Source organism: Festucalex cinctus, chromosome 12, assembly GCF_051991245.1.
Source record: "Festucalex cinctus isolate MCC-2025b chromosome 12, RoL_Fcin_1.0, whole genome shotgun sequence".
Classification (NCBI taxonomy): Eukaryota; Metazoa; Chordata; class Actinopteri; order Syngnathiformes; family Syngnathidae; genus Festucalex; species Festucalex cinctus.
In genome coordinates, this window is record NC_135422.1 from 13,653,466 (window position 1) to 13,675,640 (window position 22,175).

The following is a 22,175-nucleotide window of genomic DNA, read 5'->3' on the forward strand; positions in this document are numbered from 1 at the left end:
TGATACGTTACACACTGTACCCATGAGATTTGACACAAAAATACAACATCTTGAATGACATTTTACACCAAAAATAGCGCAAGATTGTGACATGGTACAGCATAATGTCACTGCATCTTGGAGGTTGAGAATTTGCATACAAATTGTTACAGTAGTCCAGTGTTTTTCAATTCCGGTCCTCAGGCCCCCCTAGCCAGCCTGTTTTCCATGTCTCCCAATTGCAACGCAGGTGAGGATCATTATCAGGCTTCTCCAGAGCTGGCTGATTAGCTGTCATTGGAATCAGCTGCATTGGGAATTGGGAGACATGGAAAACAGGCTGGCTAGGGGGGCCTGAGGGCCAGAATTGAGAAACACTGCAGTAGTCAAATGTTTTATCACATTTTCAAATTAAAATAATCCTCACAAATGAAATTACAACGATTCAAAATCCAATGCTTTTTAATAAGCGGAGAGCGGCGTTTCACCTAGAAAAAATGCTGTATTCGAGGGAAATGGGAAATCAGAGTTATCCCACTCGGATTGTGTCAGTTCCGAGCTCAAGGCTCGAGGCAAATGCATATGTTCACGTGACATAATGTGATTTGGAATCATGGATGCTTTAACCAGAAGAAAAAATAATTTGTCGATAATAATAATAATAATTCATCTTTGATGTTTACATTTGCCTCAAACGCTGTACTGGGCGAAACTGGTTCACTCCGAGAGGAATAATGCTGCATTCGAGAATAGTCGGAAGTCGAGAGTTCAAACCAGGAAGTGTGTACTGCAACGCTCCCTTGAACTCGAAAATTCCACTTGGGTAGTCGGGGGGGAAAGACCCCGACTTCACCGAAGAACTACAAGCGACGTCACTTTACAATGGCGACCACGGACCATGAATGGTAAAACACGATTTACTCGAGTATAAAACGAGATAGCTTTCTTCATTCATAAATATGCGACATAACTTCACGTGACACAACGTAGGTGACAGTATGCCGCTTTCTCCTTGCATGAAATTAAACTGAACTACTGAACTGTATGGTTAGGAAAAAAGATGTAAAAAAAAAATGAAGCAAAATTGCAAGAAGGTAAGTTTGCTGGAGGCCAAAATGAGTTTTGAGGACCAAAATAAAAAACTATTTATCACTATCCGCCATTTTGGTTGTATACTTTCGCCTCCAACGCTTTCAGGTCGGAACTGGGGGAAAAAACAACTAAAGTATATCCGACTTCCGTCCATGCTCGAGTGCAGTATTAATCCGACTTTCAAACCCTCCTCGAATGTATCGTAAGACCGCCATTTTGAGTTGTGAACTTGTGACGCCATTTCGGAATTGTCAACTGGCCGAATTAGCGATCACGTCTTCGAGACAGGGTTGTCAACTTCTCCACGTTGGAATCCCAAAATGCAAAGTGCCTCAAAAATATCATTCAACCTGCGATTAAATTGTCATCCGAGTCTTGAGTGTTGAGCAGCCGGTACAAACCGTCAAACATGGCCGACAACTTGGCCGTTTTCACATCTTCTGAATTTTGTGATAAATCAGTAAACTGCCAACTCCAAGCCGTGACTGGATCGTGTTTTGCATCGCCACTGTTCAACGCACGGATGGAAATCTTTTTTTTTTCTCTCTCTCTCTTTCGAAGGATCCAAGGTCAACTCTTTCCAAAAAAAAATTCCACACGAATGCAACGTAACCAAAGTCGCTGATGGGGGAATATTGCGCTATACAATCAGCGGTGTTATAAAAAGCCTGCTTGACATTGTGTGCTATAATCACGCGTCACCACTGGCTGCTGCGTGGGAGGCTTTAACACTCGCAAATGTTGGCTCCAAGTCACCGCCCTTGAGAAAAAGATTTTTTATTTTTTTATTTTTTTTGAGGGGAACGTGGTTTTCAACCATTCTGCTGAGAAGTGCATGGCGTAAACACACAAACGCGCACACACACGTGGTTTGGACTGGTACACTGGTAATGATCCTGTCAAGAGAGGTCTCATTCCTCCTCTCTGAACGGCATCCACAACAAAATGTGACAATTATGCTTTACAGCCAATGTTTATTTATACACAACAGCTCATTGCGTCTCTTTTTCGGTGACTTCTTTTTAAGAGTAATGGGTGTACACTCGCCGTTTCCTCTTTAAAATTCTCAAATAATCCCGTTTCGTTATTTTTGTGCGCGTTTGGACCAAAAGTCGACAGCGAAAATCTCTTCGATGTGCCGCCCCTTTTGATTTTGATGGAAAACTGCTAATTAAAGGGCTTGGTTGAAGGTTTAATGTTGCTTAATCGTGAAAAGCAAAGCCAAATTGTCACTTTGGGAAGCCCTTTTAAAAACACCAACAAGCCCATAAAATACATTCTAAGCTTTTCATCGAGACACGCACAAACACTTCGTTGTTACAAATTGGGACATGAGAAAATTCATAACTGGGAAAATATACTGTAGGCTATATATTTATAAGTTTACATGAGGATAAGCGGTACATAGAATGAATAGATGGATGAATATGTACAGTCCCCTCCAAAAGTATTGGAACGGCAAGCTAAATGAATAAATAAATAAATAAATAATAATAATAAATAGAAACACATTTTGTTTGAACATATTTAAAGTGAGCAAAAGTATTGAAATGTAAATTATTAAATAAACTTAATTTTAAAGTGAATAATTGCAATAACTGCTCAAGCCTGCCACCTGTTGACTTCACCAGACTGTTGCATTCTTCATTTTGGAAAGTTTTTTTTTTCCAGGCCTTTACTGCAGCCTCTTTCAGTTGTTCTTTGTTTCTGATGTTTCTCCTTTCAGTCTTCTCTTCAGGAGGTAAAATGCATGCATATGTTTTGGGTAATCATTGTCTTATTGCATTATGAAGATCTCAATTAGTTTGGATGAGTTGCATCATCAATCAAGACTATAGTGAGCCCGTTCCAGAAGCAGCCACTCATGATTTTGCGTGTTTTGGATCATCAGTAGGTCCTTTTTTTCTGTCCATACTTTCCATCACTTTGGTAGAGGTTCATCTTGGTCTCAGGAGAAATTGGAACCGTACAGTTCTTATGTTTTTTTAAATTGAAATTTTAAGTGTCAAGATGCAGTTAATAACTGTAGAATTTATCTACACTGAAAAAGGTACCAAAAACAGTCCACAGAATTTTTTTTTTTTTAAAGAGTTTTAAGAATGTTGAATCAGTAAGACAGTACACAGAAATTAATATTGTCTGCGATATTTTGGGTGGGATGCGTTTTTGGTAGTCTAGCAACACTTACGAGCCTCTCATGTTGCTAAATGAGCTCATCACAATATTAGAAATCATCCTCATTAACGATGCCGTTATTATATGAGTGCATTACGTCGTTGAAAGTGGACGTTTGGCGTTTTATTTATGAACTTGTTTGTTTCATGTCATTAATTTACAAAGGCATTTTTGTGACTTTTTTATGTTATGGCGCATTTTCTCACCATCGAAGCATCATAAATAAAAGTTTGCCCTCGACATAGTTAGACTTTTCCCGTTGTAAATCAACGCATCGGCTACCATTTAGCGCAAACATGATGCGCTTTGAATTTTTTTATTTTTTTTAATAAACCCAGATGGGCCAGGTCAGCCATGAATAAGGTAAAAAAAATATTTAAGTTAGTCAATACACTATATATAAAGAAAGCAGCATCCCATCTATTTTACATAACAGGCTCTCATGAAAATGGATACATATCAATTTCAAAAGTTCTCTTTTTGTTCGCCTCGCGTCTGAAAATAAATTCTCCCCTGGGCCTTGAGAGCCTCGACCCAATTAGTAGTTTGCGCTCCGTTTAAACATAAAGAAGCCGGCTATTTGAAATATAAAAAGCGAGGCGTTTAAATATAAAGTGAGGCTTTTGGTCAACTTGTAATCAAATGACAAAGTGGGCGTGAATAAATGATAGTACAGTACATGCAGTACTTGTATATGATGATGAAGATGTGCTCATCATCCCGGCTCAGTCCCAAGTTGTCGTGGGGCTGGCGTGTCAGCCTGCTATTACGCGTGCGCCATAATAAGCACCCAAGAACAGCGGTGGCAACTAAGTACAAAATACTTAAGTTGAGTAGCCAGTGTAACCGCATCGGCGTTCTGATTTCCCTCAGAGGGCTGTTACGTGTTGTGCATATAAAAAGTGTACACACCCCTGCTCAAATCACGTTTTGGTGATTTAAAAAAAAAAATGAAACCAAGTAAAATTACTTCCAAAAAAAATTCCAACATTTTTGTGGAAAAAAAAAAAAATCAAGAAAAAGTCAATAACATCTGAACTTTATTTATGGTTAATCGGAGGTGACCAGCAATTATTATTTTTTTAATAATGCACATATTTATTTACGGTTAATCAGAGGTGACCAGCACTTTTCGTTTTAAATAATACACACATTTAAGATGTCATTGACCAATACAATTTCAAATGATGTTTTTTATGTGATTTAAAAAAACATCAGGAAAAGCATACTAGAACAACTGAGCTTTATTTCGGGTTAAAATGCATGCATATGTTTTATATGGCATATAGTTTAAATGGTGGCGGGTGTATTTTACATGAGTTTGAACGTGGCTGGTTAAATCCGAACACAGCCACATCCCCACTTATAAGAGGGGGTGTGCACTTCTGCAACCACATCACAGTTGTTTGGTTTTACACAACCCCCAAAAATATTTTTGTCAATTGTGTTGTACAGGTTCATGGTTACATTTCTTGGGAACTTATATATTGGTCTCATTTTTTTTTCATGTCACAATTGAATGAATAATGGTGTGTAGAGTTTATATATACACTATTTGTAACTGTATTTTTATTTTCCCCCTCATGTTTTTATGCTATAAAGAGTGTACTCACTCGTGTTCAAATACTGACTTTTTAGTGTGTGTTTTTTGGCCCGAGTTATATACAATATATATGCTAATAATTGCCACAACTCACATATTGTTTGACGAAATGTGTAGAAAGTCCAGTTATCGCTAATAAATATAGGGAGTAAAAGCAAAAGGATACGCAAGCCAAGTACAGATAGCTGAAATTTCACAATAATGAAGTATTTGTACTCAGTTGTATCGTGTGCATCAACACTCTTTATTACTTTTGCCACCTCTGCCAAAAAAAAAAAAAAAAAAGGCCGCGGAATTAAATGCGCATCCAATGCGCATGTGCGAACTCTGCCCCCCGCCGCCCCGAATCTAAATCAAACCCCTCCTCGTCCTCCCACCCGAACCCCCCACTCCCTCCTCAACACCTCTTCATCCCACCCCCCCCCGCATATATGAAGGCACCGCGGCTCTTTTTGGACTCATCTGTCGGACTGAGTCCAGCAGCGAGAAACCTTCGGAACCAGACAGAGTTCGACTGCACCGAGCCCGGTGAGTACTGACCGAGTCTACACGTTCTGTTCGTGGAACGCTTTTTCGGAAAGTTGCAAAAGGGAGGAGGAGGAGGAGGAGGAGGAGGAATTTAACGTCAAGTAGAAGCGACGAAAACGAACGGAAGTAAAACATGTAAACAAAGTAAAAGAACCAACGTTAACCGGAAGTGTGTGTTAGGTCGTTAAAATTTGCAAAAATAAAATAGTCATCGAAATGTTTGAAGACGTAAAAGAAATTTCAAAGTCATGATTAAAAAAAAAAAAAAGGCGAGGGTGAGTAGAAGATCAAATAACTCGTTCAAAGTGTAACATTTGATGCTGTAAAAGAGGTTAAATAAGACATTTAAGGTAAATAAAATAAACTTAAGTTTAAAAAGACAAATCAAGGTTGAAAAAATAAAATATTGTGGAGGTAAAAGAATTTAAAGTTTCAAAAGTGCAAAGTGAAACAAATTTAATAAATATGAAAGTTAAAAAGGATCATATAAAAGAAATTTGAGATTAAATAGCAAAAAGAAATTCAGGTAAAAAAAAATACAATAGAAGTGAAAGAAAGTAAAATAATATGAATATATTAAAGTAAAAGAGGTTAAATAAATGTTTAAGGTTAAAAATGAATAAATTCAAGGGTTCCGAATGAAATAGAGAGAAGGTTTAAGTCAAAATGTAAGTTTTAAGGTTAAAACATTATTTAGTAAAATAAAGTGAAGGTTTAAAAGAAATTTATAGTTAGTAAAAGAAGTTTAAAAGAGATATTTAAGGATCAAAAATAAGATTTATGTAACTTTGAAAAAATAAAAACAGTCAAGGAAGTAAAATATGTTTAAAACTAAATCAGAAACATTAATAAAAAAATAAATAAATAAAATAAAAAACTAAGAAAAGGTTCTTTTTCCTCCTGTCATCTTATATTTCATGTATGACATGACTGTGAAAAATGACAAATATTTTAATGTAAGTGAATTTTATTTTGGTAAAACATTCAACGTTCCAAGTCTTAGAGCTTTGGTTGTTGATGCTCTAGAAATTGAATTGTTTTCCAAGTGTGGTATGTTTACCTCTAGTAGTACATGAAAGAATCACTGAATTGTGCATAATGTTGCAGTAACTTGAACTTTTTTTTTTTTTTCCAGCACCGTTCATTTGTGAAGTACAGTTCAGTTGTATTTAAATTGTTAGTGCATTGCTTTTGCATTTTGTCGTGTAGAACTATTTGCTTTACAGTTTTTATTTTGGTACAATTTTGATTACATTTTTAGGTGAAATACATGTGAAGTGAATCATTATCTAAGTAGCCCACAGTTTTTTTCGCCCTTACATTTGAATCACACTCTTTAATGTTCAAACTGTGGCTGTTGAATTGACCTTCATATATATACTGTGCATACTTTTACCTCATCCAGGGAAGACTTAATTTACGACGATGATGCTGCCTCTGTTACTCCTCCAGCTGGTCTTGGCTCCAGCCCTTTTGGTAACACTTATACGACAACTCCCATATCAAGTGTGAGACTAGTGTCTTAAAAGTGTGTGTGTATGTGCGTAGGTGTCCGCTGAGGACTACTGGGAGGGATGGGGTGCATACGGACCATGCAGTCGGACATGCGGCGGTGGCGTGATGATCAGGAGCAGACGCTGCGTCACCCACAGGTACGGCAAGTCTGGCACGTTGGTTTCAAGTGGTCGTTTGGGTTCTATAGAGCGCATTCTGGGTTAAAATAAATAATGAATCGGACATTCAGCTTCACTTTGCCATGTGAACTTTCTGTAGAACCTTTTGTGGATCATGAGTAGACCCACAAAATAAGTGTCAATATGCCGTGCCCAAAAATACACAGAAAAATGAGCATTTTTTGTTTTTGTTTGAAGCTGCTATTTAGTAGGTAGCTTGCTTACGTAACTCATTCACTCCCAGCCATTTTTACTGAAGCAGCCTCCTTTGATCCCAGCTGTTTTACTGGATTTTGACTGATTTTGCAAGGCCCACAGAATATTAAAACATATATATAAATAATATAAAACATGGAACCTACCAAAAGAAAGACTAGTATCTCTTCTTTCATCATCAAAAAATATGTATCTGTTTCCGTTTTGCAGCAATTAGCATTAGAATATAGATAGGTTTCATCAAAATTCACATTCCTGGTAAAAACATTGACAAAAAGAGCTTGTTGCAACATGGCCCTGGCTGATTTCTTATACTCTGCTGCCCCCTGCTGACTGTTTTCTAAGATAACTAGCATTGCTGTAAGTCACTTCTTCATGTCAGAAGCTGCATCGAAGCCTTCGATGTGCTCTTGCATACAAAAAAACAAACAAATATGTAAACACGTTTTGGGAGGGAAGGACAAAATATTAAAAAACATGTTTACATGTTTTTGGGATTGAATGAGTTAATGAAAACATTTTAAAAAGTCGGCACCCAAAGTCATTTCACTTATCTACATAAAATTTTGTAGGCATGTTAATTATGAAGAAGCCAACCAAAAAGTCTTAAGAAGGCATGACCAAAAAGATACATGAAGTCTGACATTTTGCTTTGAAGAAGTTGGTAGGATACTCTGAATAAAATATATATATATATACACAAAAATAAAAAGCCCCCAAAACGAATTTCACTTAGCAATGCAAAATTTGGTAGGCATATTTATCATGAGATACACAAAAAGTCTCAAGAAATCATGCCCAAAAAGACACAGGAAGTCTGCCATTTTGGTTTGACTCTGAAACGCACACTAGATTAAAAAAAAAAAAAAAATCTGTCCCTTAAGTCAGATGAATTTGGCAACATGAAATTTAGTAGGCTTGTCTATCATGACTAGACACACAAAAAAGTCGAATGACGTCACGGCCGAAAAGAAACAGGAAGCCTGCCATTTTGGTTTAAAGCAGCCTTTTTAACTCGGTAGCGCACAGATTTTTTTCTTTTCTTTTTCCATTCAGCCCGCAAAGTCAGGTTCACTTAGCATCATGAAATTTGGTAGACGAGTAAACCCACAAAAAAAGTCTCAAGAACCCATGCCTAAATTGATGCATTTAGTTTTCTTGTTATTAATAGTTTGCTGCACCTACACTCACACACTGTATGTACGTGTAGAGTTGGCACGGGCGTCGGCCGCGCACTTGGCAGGAAAAATGTCCAAGTCAAACAAGATACATCTTTTTTGGGGCGTCGTCTGTGAGTAGATGAAATGTGTGCGTACATTTTATTTCTATCTCTTCAATTTTGGCTGGGATAAAAACCTCAGAGAGGGGTATATTAAAAAGTCGCACGTCATCATTTTGGTTTGTGCTCTTAAATTACTTTATTTATGGCTCATGAACTCATATGCCCTATACATCCAATAATCATCTCTAATTTTGAGGACATTTCTTTTTCAGTTTAAAAAAAATATATATTTTCTTTACTTTAATTTCTAACAATACTGCTTTTATATATATATATATATATATATATATATATATATATATATATATATATATATATATATATATATTTGGAGAAAAAAAATCTCAATTGTATTCTTAAATAATCATTTTTTAAGCATATGTGTGGAACAGCTACTAGCAGCTAGTGCGCTAACTAGCATGCTAATTGCCTTTTTTCCCCCACTTGAAACAGGAACGATGGAGGCTACAACTGTGTTGGACCTGACAAGTCTTACCTGGCCTGTAACACTCAGGTAAACAAATGCATATTTAACCAACACAGCCATACCCAATAAAATAATGGTGCGTCTAATATTACTGATACATTAACAATATTAACTTGCGCATCCAGGAATGTCCCGCGGGAACCAAGGATTACCGCGAGGAGCAGTGCTCCCAGTTCGATGGCACTGACTTCAAGGGGTCCCGTCACACATGGGTGCCCTATTACGGAGGTAAGTTTACCATCAATCATTTTATTAATAACACAAATAATAAGAACAGGGTAATTTCTGTCGAAATCACGTGTGAATGCATAGAAACAAGTTAAATTAGTTTAAAAAAAATACTCAATTGTACTTCTAATTTGAGAATTGCTCTAAGCAGAGTGATTGCTAACTATTTTATATCTTACTCTGTATTTATGTGCTTTTTCTGATGACAATTGCTAAAACGCTAGCATGCTAATTAAGCATTTTAACCAGTGATGCCAACTTGGCAACTTTCTCGCTAAATCTAGCGACTTTTCAAAGCCTCTCGGCAACTTTTTTTTTTCCTTCTTAAAGGCGACTAGCAACAAATCTGTTTACTTTTTCTGATGTTCTGGAGACTGCACATAACATTCTTTTGATTACATTTGATATTCCAGCATTTTACAATACCAGACAAGCTTGATTTATACAATGTGGGTCTTGACAATGCATTTAAATCATGAAATTATTTTTGAGAAGTGATGGCCTATCTCAAAGGCAAAATAAAAAAAAAAAATAAATAAAAAAAAGAAGTTAATTGGTACTGTACTTCTAAACATGCGTATGGTTTTTTTTTAACCCACTTTTTGCCTCTCCCACAATTACATGCAAATTGGAGATTATGCAAATGAGGCAATGACATCATTTTAGTGACTTTTAGGACAGCCACTAGCTACTTTCCTTACTGGGGAGTTGGCAACACTGATTTTAACATGAGCAAAACAGAAAATGCAAAGCAATTGTCCCAAACTAGAACAATTTTGAGGTTGGAATGGTCAATCAAATTATTTGGGAAATGTGGAACGAGGAGGAAAATACTTGTGAATAGTTGGAATAACAATTGACAAAGTAGTCAAGAGTAGTTGCATGTGTCAATGTTTCCATTCCTTTCAATTTGATGATTGTCATGAAAAAAATTGAATTTTGGGAAAGGTAGGAATTTTGGGGGATGTAAAAAAAAAAAAAAAATGTGCGAATGAGTTGAATATTGTGACGTTAGTTTGAGAAATGTGGACGTTTTAGAAGAAGTGATGCTATTTTCCTCGTGACAGCCGAGAACCCCTGTGAGCTGAACTGCGTGCCCAAGGGAGAGAACTTCGTCTACCGCCACAGTGCCACCGTTAAGGATGGAACTCCTTGCCACCCTGGACGCTCTGACATTTGTGTGGAGGGAGTCTGCAGGGTAGGACAGCAAACAAGCCAGATTGTTGTTATTACATCAGGAAATAAAAGCCAAGCAAACCCCATTTGCATATTGACATTGATTTGACATGGTGGTACGTTTTGTGTCTTCCAGCGCATGGGCTGCGACAACAACCTGGACTCCCACATGCAGGAGGACCCTTGCCTGCAGTGCGGGGGCCACGGACAGACCTGCTCACTGGTCAGGAACACCTTCACCGCGCAGCGTCTAGACCACGGTACGTTAGTCGTGACAACCACCCCACTCCAGAATAACACGTGCAAAGTCTGAAGCCCCCTTTCCACATCTGCAGGTTACCACCAGATTTTCACCATCCCCGCTGGAGCCACCTCCATCAGCATCAGAGAGAAACAACCCTCACGCAATTACCTCGGTAAAACTCTTCATGGATGTCTTGAATGCCTGCTTTTGGCCCTCATAAGTTATCGGCATTTTCGGGCTAAATAAATAAATGATAATAAACTTGCTTTAAAAATAAATTAAAACTAACTGAATAAAACAAATTCACACTAGCTGAATAAATAAAAATAAATTAAAACTAACTGAATAAATAAATAAATATAAATAAACCAGGCTATTACATTTTTAATCATAATTGCATGAGTTCAATAGTTAACTCACTATTAATCGCAAATTTTTATATCTGTTCTAAATGTACAATAAAATGTGCATTTTTTTTTTTTGTTTCCCTAATCTAGTTAACATAAAAGGGGAGAAAATGTTAATCTAATTGAAATATGGCTGCATCTTTTAGTCATTAATTTAGTAATTTCCTAATAATTCAGAAAACTGAGTTGAAATTTAAAAAGATGTACTGCAAAAAACGAGTGTGATATTGATTTGTGTTGAGGTCATTTTTCTGCCACTAGATGGCATGATTGCATGTGTAAGATGTTCGTGACAGCTCAGTGCATTTCTTTCATATTAAGAGCTATCTAATCTTTAACATGAAGTAACTTGTGAGATTCTGCACATTTTAATAATTGTAAACTACAACTTGGCCCCAGTCTCCTCAAATATATGCATTATTATTCAATTTATTACTGCAGAATTTTGACATGGACGTGCTGCATTGCGACTGGAATCTCCGCAGTACAGGGTTCCCATGCGTTAAAAAAATTAATGGCATTAAAGGAACTTTAATTTAACTCAAAATTATGACAATTATATAATAATAATAATAATAGTAATAATAAAAATAATTTTGACACCACTAAAATAAATACAAATAAATAAATTAATTAATTAATAAACTTTCTTTTTTAATAATAATAAAAAAAAAAAAAACTAATTAATGGTCCTAGCAAAGTCCCGTTGTGTGTCTGCGTGATTAGCCGTCAAGAACCTTCAAGGAGATTACTACCTGAACGGCCACTGGGCACTCGAGTCCACCCGCGCCACCCACATCGCCGGCACCAAGCTTTATTACCAGCGAGGCATCGAGGGCGACAACACTCCCGAGTCCATCATCGGCCGCGGACCCACCACCGAGCCCCTTGTCGTGGAGGTGAGAACGCTTCTCCAATGGGGGAACACGCTGCCCGTTGTCTGCAAAAAAGTGCAAAACGTTGAATTTGTTGAATGTGATCGCCGCAGCTGATCAGCCAGGAGCCCAACCAGGGTGTTGACTACGAGTACTACCTTCCCGTGGGGCACCCCAGAGAGGGATACACCTGGAGCTTCGGTTCTTGGTCCGCCTGCAGCCAAGAGTGCGGATCAGGTGGGAAATCCAGGGACAGATTTCTCCTTGGCATTCATTTTGTTCTTGTGTTAGAAAATATCCGCTGCTTTGTTTGCCGCCAGGCTCCCAGTCCAGAACCGTCTACTGCTCCATCGACAACGAGGCTGTGCCCGACTACCTGTGTGCGTACTACACCCGTCCCGAGAGCAACAGAGCCTGCAACACTCAGGCCTGCCCTGTCACCTATGCGTGAGTGAAAACCCAACAAACTTCCTCCACAATGTTTTATTTTAGAATTAAGCCCCTTGAGATAGTTTCACTTACTAACATGACATTTAGTAGGCTCAAAAAGTCATGCCTCAAAAGAAGAAATCAGCCATCTTGATTTGAAGTGGCCATTTTGGCTTGTTGACACTTTTACAGTAGGAAAAAAATAAATACCTAAATAATAATAATAATAATAATAATAATAATAATAATAATTTTTTATTTAAAAAAAAATTCTGCCCCTTGTGATAGTCTAATTAAACAGCATGAAAGTTTATCATGAGCAGACTGACAAAAAAAAAAAAAAGTCGATAAAACCCTATTCTGAGAACACACAGGAAGTCGGCCATTTTGGTTTGACGTGGCCATTTTGGCTAGTACCCTTAAATCGACCCACAAAGCCAGTTTCAGCAATGTGTTATGTGGTATACATGTTGTCTAAGTACTGGTAGACATACCAAAAAAAGTGTCAAGAAGGAGCCGTGGCCAAAAAAAAACAAAAAAACACCTGAAGTCTGCTATTTCGCTATGAAGCAGCCATATTGGCTCGTTAATGCCTTCCAGAATAGAATTTCTCAACTGGTGGGTCTCGGGCCCATTTTGGGTGTATTGTGGACAGCTAGTAAAAAATATGTAGTCGTACTTTGATTTTTCTGTTACACTGCTGAGGGGTACCAAGTTGGTAAGCGACAGGAAGTGTAGCCGCCTAGCGCTTTAGCCGCTAATTTACTCTAGCTAGCATGATGTAGCTACTGTTAGCACCGGTATGTTAAACACATTTTATGTATGATACTACACGTGTTTTCAGAAGCTGTTTTTAAATAAAGCTGCATGTTATTGATTGTTTGTGACATCTATAAAAGAGGGTTGCGAAAATGAAACAAAAAAGAAAATGCGGGTGCCACAGTTGGGGAACCACTGCTCTGGAATTCTTTTTAAAATTCAGTTTCCAAAGCCAGTTTCACTTGGAAATGTTACATTTAGTAGGCATGTCTATCATAAGTAGACTCACTGAAAAGTGTCCAAAACTGCACAGGAAGTCGGCCATTTTGGTTTGAGGCTGCCTTTGTCTTTCTAAATATTTTAACTAAATATTTGAAAGCATTCAGTCACCAAAGCCAGTATTACTTTTTCCGATCTATAAAATGTCATGTTGCTATCATGGGCAGACATCCAAAATAGCAGCCATGCCTGAAAAAAACAAAACAAAACAAATCAGCAATTTTGGTTTGAAATTGCCATTTTCGCTCATGAATCCATAAATAAGCCTTTTGCTTTACGGTACATTTCCTTTTCCCTGCCCTTGTCCCACAGCTGGAGAACCGGCGAGTGGAATGACTGCAACGTCCCATGTGGAGGTGGCCTCCAGTATCGCGGCGTGGACTGTCTCTACAATGACGAGTCAGGCCCCCGTGTGGTCGAGGACGCTTACTGCGCCCAGTACCATCAGGCACCCACCGACCAGCAGAAATGCAACATGCAGACCTGTACCGACTACCCCGGAAGAGCGGTGAGAGAAGCATGTTTCATGTATTATGAAATTGCTCATTTAAAAAAAAAAAAATGTTTTGCACAGTCAATTGTTGCTAGGCGGAATTTACTCTACTACTTTATTGTATTTACTGTACTATACTGTATTATGGGTTTACAGTTACTGCCATTTGAAGTATGACTTTCGCAAAGCTTAATAATACTTATAGGCTAACTTTTCTTTGATCTCTGTATTTTTTTCTTTCAACTAAATCAAACCACTATTGGTGAAAATAGCTGAATTTTTCCAACCATGTATTTATTTTTTTTATGTAAAGTGCTTTTATAAATTACAAGTAATATTAGTATTACTGTCTTGATCCAACGATACAGTGACAATCCTTGAAAAACGTCAGCCAATGATGGTCCAGGTAGGGCTTAATTGGAGGACCAACAAAAGAGTAATAATCACCCACTGCAGAATTAAATGAATTGCATTTTACTTTAATTCATAATAACTGATTATAACAATTATAATCGCTGACTCTCCTAGAATCGTTTGTACTTTTTCCATTGTTTAAAAAAATAATAATACAAAAGTTAAAAATAAATAAATGTAGCAACATGATAATAATTAGTTGGATATCATGGAGTATTTTAATTTTGAAAACTCCATGATTACTTAAATCTATATTTTAAAATAGTTATTGTTGCTTTTACATATTTTTGGATTTTATACTAAATTGTTAATTTTATTTTTATTTTATTTTATTTTATTTTATTTTATTTTATTTTATTTTATTTTATTTGTGATCCGACCAATCCCTATTGCTGCTATTAAGGTTTTTGTTTATACATATTTAATTTTTTTTGTTAATTAAAAAAAAGGCAAATATCATCACCAAAATAAAAGTACACTTATAAAAAAATGAAAACGAGAACTTCAGTATGAAAAAACAATTAGTTTTTCATGAATAAATTTCATTTTTTTTATTAATAAAATTTTTTCATAGATCCTCTACATTGAATATCAATACAGTGCTGTATGATAGGCTACTGTATTGACACAGCTGTATCAGATATCAATGATGTGATATGTCATCGGCGACAATATTGGTAGATATTGTGTTAATTATTGATATTGATGACTGCTATGGCACGCATGTGTGTACTCAGATCATTTCCTACATCCCCTCTGAGAACGCCGTCCAGTGCCGCACCACCACCTACGGGTGTTGCTACGACCGTACCACCCCCGCAGCCGGACCCAACGGAGAGGGCTGCCGCGACCCAGCTGCACCTTGTGAGTGTCAACAACGAAAACCCGACCACACACGCGATAGTGATTTGAGGAAAAATGTCTTTGTTTTCTCCAGACGAGCGCTCCATCTGCTCACTGCCTAAGGCTGCCGGATCCTGCGCCAGCTGGACACCGCGCTACTTCTTTAACATTCTAACTGGCAAGTGTGCCGAGTTCTGGTACGGAGGATGCCACGGCAACAGCAACCACTTTGCAACGCAGGAGGAGTGCGACTATGTCTGCCACGAGCCCAATGGCAGAGCAAACGGAAATGGCAACAATGGAAACGGAAATGGAAACGGAAACGGAAATGGTAATGGAAACGGTAATGGCCGCGCCAACGGAAACGGAAATGGTAACGGCCGTGCCAATGGAAACGGAAATGGCAACGGCTACGGAAACGGAAATGGAAATGGTAACGGCCGCAGCAATGGAAACGGTAACGGTTATGGAAACGGTAATGGTAACGGACGCACCAATGGAAACGGTAATGGCCGTGCCAATGGAAATGGTAATGGCAACGGTAATGGTAATGGTAATGGTTACGCAAACGGAAATGGAAATGGTAACGGCCGCACCAATGGAAATGGCAATGGCAATGGTAATGGCAATGGTTACTCAAACGGAAATGGAAATGGTAACGGCCGCACCAATGGAAATGGTAATGGCAACGGTAATGGTAATGGTCACTCAAACGGAAATGGAAATGGTAACGGCCGCACTAATGGAAACGGCAACGGTAATGGCCGCACCAATGGAAATGGTAACGGTTACTCCAACGGAAATGGAAACGGTAACGGCCGCACCAACGGAAACGGCAACGGTAACGGTTACTCCAACGGAAATGGAAACGGTAACGGCCGCACCAACGGAAACGGCAACGGTAACGGTAACGGCCACACCAACGGAAATGGAAACGGTAACGGCCACACCAACGGAAATGGAAACGGTAACGGCCACACCAATGGCAACGGTAATGGTAACGGCCGCAACGGAAACGGAAATGGTAACGGCCACGGAAACGGTAACGCCAATGGAAATGGAAACGGTAACGGCCGCACCAATGGAAACGGAAATGGAAATGGTAACGGCCATGAAAACGGTAATGGTTACTCAAACGGAAATGGAAACGGTAATGGTAACGGCCGCACCAACGGTAACGGTTACTCAAACGGAAACGGTAATGGCCGTAATGGAAACGGTTACTCAAACGGAAATGGAAATGGAAATGGTAACGGCTATACCAATGGAAACGGTAACGGTCACGCCAATGGAAATGGAAACGGGGAGCACGACAATGGAAATGGTAATGGAAATGGTTACTCAAACGGTAACGGTAACGGAAACGGCCGCTCCAACGGAAATGGTTACTCAAATGGGAATGGAAACGGCAACGGAAATGGAAACGGGGAGCATGACAATGGAAATGGTAACGGAAACGGAAATGGTTACTCCAACGGTAACGGAAATGGCCGCTCCAATGGAAACGGAAATGGCCACTCAAACGGTAACGGAAACGGCCGCTCCAACGGAAACGGTTACTCAAATGGAAACGGTAACGGAAACGGATATGGACAGCGCTCCAACGGCAACGGAAACGGCGCCGAAAACGGCAATGGCCACAACGGAAACGGAAATGGTAACGGCAACGGTGAGAATGGAAACGGTGAGAACGGAAACGGAAATGGCTACAAAGGCTACAAAGGCAAGGTAGCCTCCAGCGTGGCCCAAACTGCCCACAAGGCCCGAGTCTACATGAAGGCCCGCAAGCCTTACTTTGTCACCGTGAAAAAGCACCTCATCCCCGCGGCCAGGTAAGGACCTTGAGAGGGGGGGTGCGCCCCTAAATTAACCCAATTCCCCCGTACCACAACCAACGCCCCCCATCAGTCACCACTTTTAACGAACCCTTTCGAACCCCCCTGAAATGAAAACCAGATTGAATAAATGCCCTTTCCTACCCCGCTTTGTGTTCCCATAATCCACCGACATGAGCTCACCAGCCCCGCCTACACTTGTTTGTGTGTCGTCTCACTCTATGTTCATTGTCACCATCAAACTAATAAAAACGCGCTGTGATGCTCACACGTCCTCGTCCAAGTGTGGTCACTAAAAACCTCAAGGGAATCAGTACAGTGCTACCTTGACTTACGAGTGACCCGATTTGAGTTGTACAAGTAACAAGTATGCAGTTTCTTCAAGCTGTTTAATGCCACTACCCGTTGAAATTGACTGTAAATACAACTAACTAAACAGTAACATGAAACCACATACATTTGTCTTGCAAAGGTCTGCTAGCTTAATGCTAACACATAATGTCAATGTCGTAGCTAGCTAACGAACGTAGCATTAATATCTCGGTATTTATAAACGCCGTAAAAAAATATTCTAGACATACAGACAATATAGGAATATTATACACATATATTCTTTCTGTTCTGCAAAACAAAACAAAAAAAACATTGCCGCTTAGTCTACATTCTTTTTAAATGTTATTACACTTTTTTTTTACAGTACAATACAGTGACATTTTTCTTATTCAACTTAATTCAATCTTTATTTCATTCCTTAAAAAAAAGAGAAAGGAAAAGGGACAGAAAGAAGTAAAACTTATTAAAAACCCATTGTAAAAATGGGTTTTATTTTTTTAAGGAACAGATTAACGGCATTTACATTCATTTAAATGGGAAAAGTTGACTTCAGAAACAAGCGATTCAAGTTACAAGAAACGAACTGAAATCATAAGTCAAGGTTGCACTGTATTTTTTTTGTGTTGTCGTCTTGCGTCTGCATGCATCTTTCGTCACCCGCTTGTGTGGCGCTCTTTATGCCGACTTCGACCTGCGTCTAAGTGCAGCGTAAAGTGATTTTTCCTTGCTCGCTCCAGTTTGACTTTGCCAGCCCAGGTGAGGATCGACCAATCGGACCCGTCCTCTGTGGAGGCCCTGGCGGGCCAGACGGTGGTGCTGCCCTGCAGAGTCAGCCCGCTGCCGTCGTCGTGGTCGTCCAGTGCCACGGTGGCGGTCGAGTGGAGGAAGGACGGAACCGCGTTGACGTCGCGCAGGTAAGAATTTGAATCACTAACATTACATTTGACCCATCAATTTTACCAATGTATTGGCTCTGTTTGTGTCTTTGCTTCAGACATCAGCAGCAGCCTAACGGTTCGCTGCTGCTCGGTCCCGTCAGCAAGTCGGACGCCGGCTGGTTCTTGTGCGTGGCCACCAGGGGGCAGGAGAGAGACCATCGCTACGTTTACCTGACCGTCTCAGGTAGATGCCTTGGCGGAGGTCTGCCATCCCATAATATGTTCCTAATGATATATATATATATATACATACATATATAGAGGGACCGTCTCAGCTGCAGCCCACCCTCTTGGCGACGGACGAACCTACGCTGGGGTGAGAGCAAAATCCCTTCTCTTTTATTTTGAAGATTTGCAGTGGAGGAATTGGCGTGTTCTACTTCCTGTCAGGTTCACCCTGGAGCGCTCGGCCTCGTCTTTGCTGGAGATGAGAGCAGGGCAAGCGGCCCGACTGCCGTGCACCGTCGTACCCGCAGCAGCGCTACGATACGTCAGCATACAGTGGACGCGGGACGGGCGGGCGCTTAGCGACACCAGGTATTGTCCACATTTATATGGATTTGATTTTAAAAATGAAGAATGTTTTATGTTAATTTTCAGGTCTTTTTGAAGGTATTTTACAAAGCTATAGGCAATTTTCAAGGGATTTCATGTAGACTGTCAATTTTCAAGACTTTTTTTTTTTTTTCAAGGAATTTTATGTTGAATACAGTATATCAATTTAAAAAGACAGGACAATTTTTTGTAGAATGTGTCAATTTTCAAGACATCTGGAAGTGATTTTATGAGGAACACATATTCTAAACCTGTTCAAGGCATTTTATGTGATAAACTTTTAAACATACTTGAAGAATCTTAGAATACCTCAATTTTCAGTACTTCTGAAGGATTTTCATCAGTTTTCAATGCTTTTGTTTTTGTCAAGGCTCCTTGAAGCCTTAAATATATAATACCTCAATTCAATTTTTAAGATTTTTTTTTAAGTAATTATGTCAGTTTTCAAGGCTTTTCGAAGGTATTTTTATGTAGAATGCTTCATTTTTCAAGACTTCTAAAGGATTATTTTGTTGAGTAACTCAATTTTCAAGCTATTTGGAGGCATTTCATGAATAAGTCCGTAAAATACGTTCGGAGTGTATTTATATAGAATGTCGATTTTCTGAAAAGCATTTTAGGTAGTCAATTTTCAACATTATCTTAACGTGTGCCATGTTGGATATGTCGATTTCAAGACTTGTTAAAGGATTTGCATAAAAGGCCTAAAATTTCAAGGGTCATGGAAGATATTTTACGGACATTATGTTAAATTTTAGGACTTTCACTGATTTATTATATATAAAATGACTTTAAATACGCCTTCAATGTATTTATTATAAACACAATTCCTTCCAAAAGTCCTTTTAATAATAAACATTCAGTATAATGTGGCGTCAAAAAGTCATATTAAACTCAACTCAATTCAAGTTTATTTAATATACACAGAATGTCTCTTGAAAATGTAGATTTTATCCCTAAAACTGCTCCAGAAAGTCATGAAAACACGCAGTCTCCATGAAAAGCCTTTAAAAAGTCCTCATATTGACATATTTTAGATGCATTGCCTTAAAAATGAGTAAAATTGCATGTGAAATATAAATCTAAAAATGAATGGTGTTTTCTAAAAGGTTTGTCCAGCAGTCAGATGGCGCGCTGCTCATCGAGTCGCTCCGGACGGAGGACGCCGGCGTGTACACTTGCTCCGCCTCCACGCAGCGTCAGCTGGAGCAGAGAAACGTACAGCTTAGAGTGCAAGGTGACCACGTTGTGTATTGAAAACTACTACTTTAGCACTGCAAGGACATTTCCATTCATTTCAATTAGAAAAAATGACTTCAGATGCAAGTGTTTTGACTGTATCTTTTTCTTTCTCTTTGTTGTTGGCCTTCAGCCGCCCTGCGGATCACCAAAGCTCCCGACAACATCCAGGTCCCTGCAGGCAGCACGGCCCAGCTGCCCTGCGTGGCGACGGGAGACAACGTAAGCATCGGCTGGTCCAGGTAATTTTACTCTCACCTTTAAAACCTTTTTTTTAAATCCTGAAAAATGGCACCTTATGGTATTGTACTTCAAAAGAAGCAAACAGTAATAACATAATATATATTTAATTCAGTGAACATCCACTTCTTTTCATCTCTTTCTCAATACCATAATTAGTAAAAGCACATCTGTCAAAATAGCTGCACAAAAAATGCTTCGGCATTCCCACAACTAGACTAAGTGCAATTTCTGGAGAAATTGCGTGGGAATGCTGAAAGCACATTGCAAGATAAATTTTGAAATTAAGACCTCCTGGTTACTGGACAATGCACTTTACCAACTGTGCCACCAAGCAGTATCAGACACCTGGTAATGATGACAAGTTATATGTATGGAAGTGGGCGTGGAAAGTGATACTTAGAAAAAGTTCAATGACTTTCCCATTGAAAATTAATGGGGGGAAAAGTTTATATTAAGTGTTAAATTGTGCAAATACTGTAAGTAATGTGCAATCAGATGATATGTATCCCGGGAGGCGTGAATTTTTTAAGCTAGTTGAAATTTGAACAATGTAAATTGGAAGTATTATGTGGGAATTGTTACACGTCAAAAAAGTGTAATTTCTATAGATGCCACAAGGTGGCGGCAAATCAAAGAGGGGTCAGAAAGCATCAGCTTACATGAACCACGACTGTATGCAGCAGTTAAACAAACCATAGTTTAAAAAAAAAATACTGCAATTATGTTGAACCATAGAGACAACAAAAACATTAGGGGCCCTTAAATTGAACCCTGTGGGACACCATAAAACAATAAGGAAGAGTTTAGGTGACTCTAAATAACTTGAAAACTTTGTAAACGTGGGAACTCGTATGTCAGCCGATCACTATATGTCTAAAACGCATTACATCAACATCATCATCATCATCATCAACATGGCTTTTCCTCGGGGTGTAGGAACGGCGTCCCGGTGCGTCCGGATGGGCGAAAGGTCCAGGTGTCACCCGACGGGACCCTGATCCTGAACAATGTGCAGACGACCGATGAGGGTACCTACACATGCAACGCCTACGCCGGCGTGTACTCGGCCAGCGCTTCGGCCGACGTGCACATCGCCAAAGACGCCCAAACAGGTATGCGAGCCCAACGCACGACTGGTCGCTTCATTACAGTAGGTACACCCACCATCAAAACTTCCAAAGTCAAGTCAAGTAAATATTTTAATTATTAAAAAAAAACCCTACAGATTATTATTTTTAGATATATTGTATTATTTATTTCTGTATTTATTATGATGGTGTCAATACATCTCATTCTATAACATAGTAGGAACAACTGATAGGGCGTACTTAATGTTGTGTCCGTTACATTTTAAAGTTATTGTGACTTTTGGCTTGTCACTGTTGGATTTTTAAAAAGCTGGACGTTCATTTCAGGCTCGGTCATGACATCATCGTCATCATCACCGTGCTCGGATCAGCCCGAGCTGGCCAACTGCGAGCTGGTGGTCTACGCCCGTCTGTGCGGCAACCCGTACTACGCCGCCTTCTGCTGTGCCAGCTGTGCCCGCCAAGCGCGGAGCGGTGGCAGCTTAGCTCGGTGACACGATGGTGCTGAGCTCCGTGTTTTGGTGGGTACCAAAAAAATGTCACTGTGCTGCCCCTTCAATGTTGTATCATCATGTAGAAGATGCTTTATTGCCATTTTGTCATATTGTTTTATTTTTGTATGATCACAATAAAAACTATACGTTCACAATATCACGAGTGTGAGTGTGCTGCTTGCCATTCGAAGGAGTTATGAGTGAAAATGAAAATACACAAAAAAATATACTGGTAAAAGATGAATTTGTTTAAATATTTTAAAATATA

At 39.1% G+C, this 22,175-nt stretch overlaps 1 protein-coding gene across 2 annotated transcripts; it reads left to right on the forward strand.

Moving 5' to 3' along the window:
* Nucleotides 1-740: 740 nt before the first annotated feature.
* Nucleotides 741-22,058, forward strand: paplna (papilin a, proteoglycan-like sulfated glycoprotein). 2 transcript variants are annotated; one of them, XM_077539366.1, is made up of 23 exons: nt 741-884; nt 5,287-5,377; nt 6,783-6,853; nt 6,926-7,029; nt 9,002-9,062; nt 9,161-9,263; nt 10,331-10,461; nt 10,576-10,699; nt 10,775-10,855; nt 11,817-11,989; nt 12,079-12,202; nt 12,286-12,412; nt 13,745-13,940; nt 15,077-15,203; nt 15,277-17,014; nt 18,088-18,264; nt 18,345-18,472; nt 18,550-18,604; nt 18,679-18,825; nt 19,953-20,080; nt 20,216-20,324; nt 21,262-21,437; nt 21,741-22,058. In XM_077539366.1, exons 3-23 carry the CDS (start codon nt 6,803-6,805, stop codon nt 21,905-21,907), a joined length of 4,227 nt encoding a protein of 1,408 aa, XP_077395492.1. In that variant the 5' UTR covers nt 741-884; nt 5,287-5,377; nt 6,783-6,802; the 3' UTR covers nt 21,908-22,058. The 2 variants fall into 2 exon arrangements, with proteins under 2 accessions (XP_077395492.1, XP_077395493.1); XM_077539367.1 differs by lacking the exon at nt 5,287-5,377 and having other exon boundaries at nt 768-884.
* Nucleotides 22,059-22,175: the final 117 nt, after the last annotated feature.

Coding starts and splice junctions, on each gene's coding strand:
- paplna (XM_077539366.1), top strand. CDS start 6,803: ATGATGCTGCCTCTGTTACTCCTCCAGCTGGTCTTGGCTCCAGCCCTT. Junction 12,413..13,744: donor GCCTGCCCTGTCACCTATGC/GTGAGTGAAAAC, acceptor CTTGTCCCACAG/CTGGAGAACCGGCGAGTGGA. Junction 18,473..18,549: donor CGTTTACCTGACCGTCTCAG/GTAGATGCCTTG, acceptor ATACATATATAG/AGGGACCGTCTCAGCTGCAG.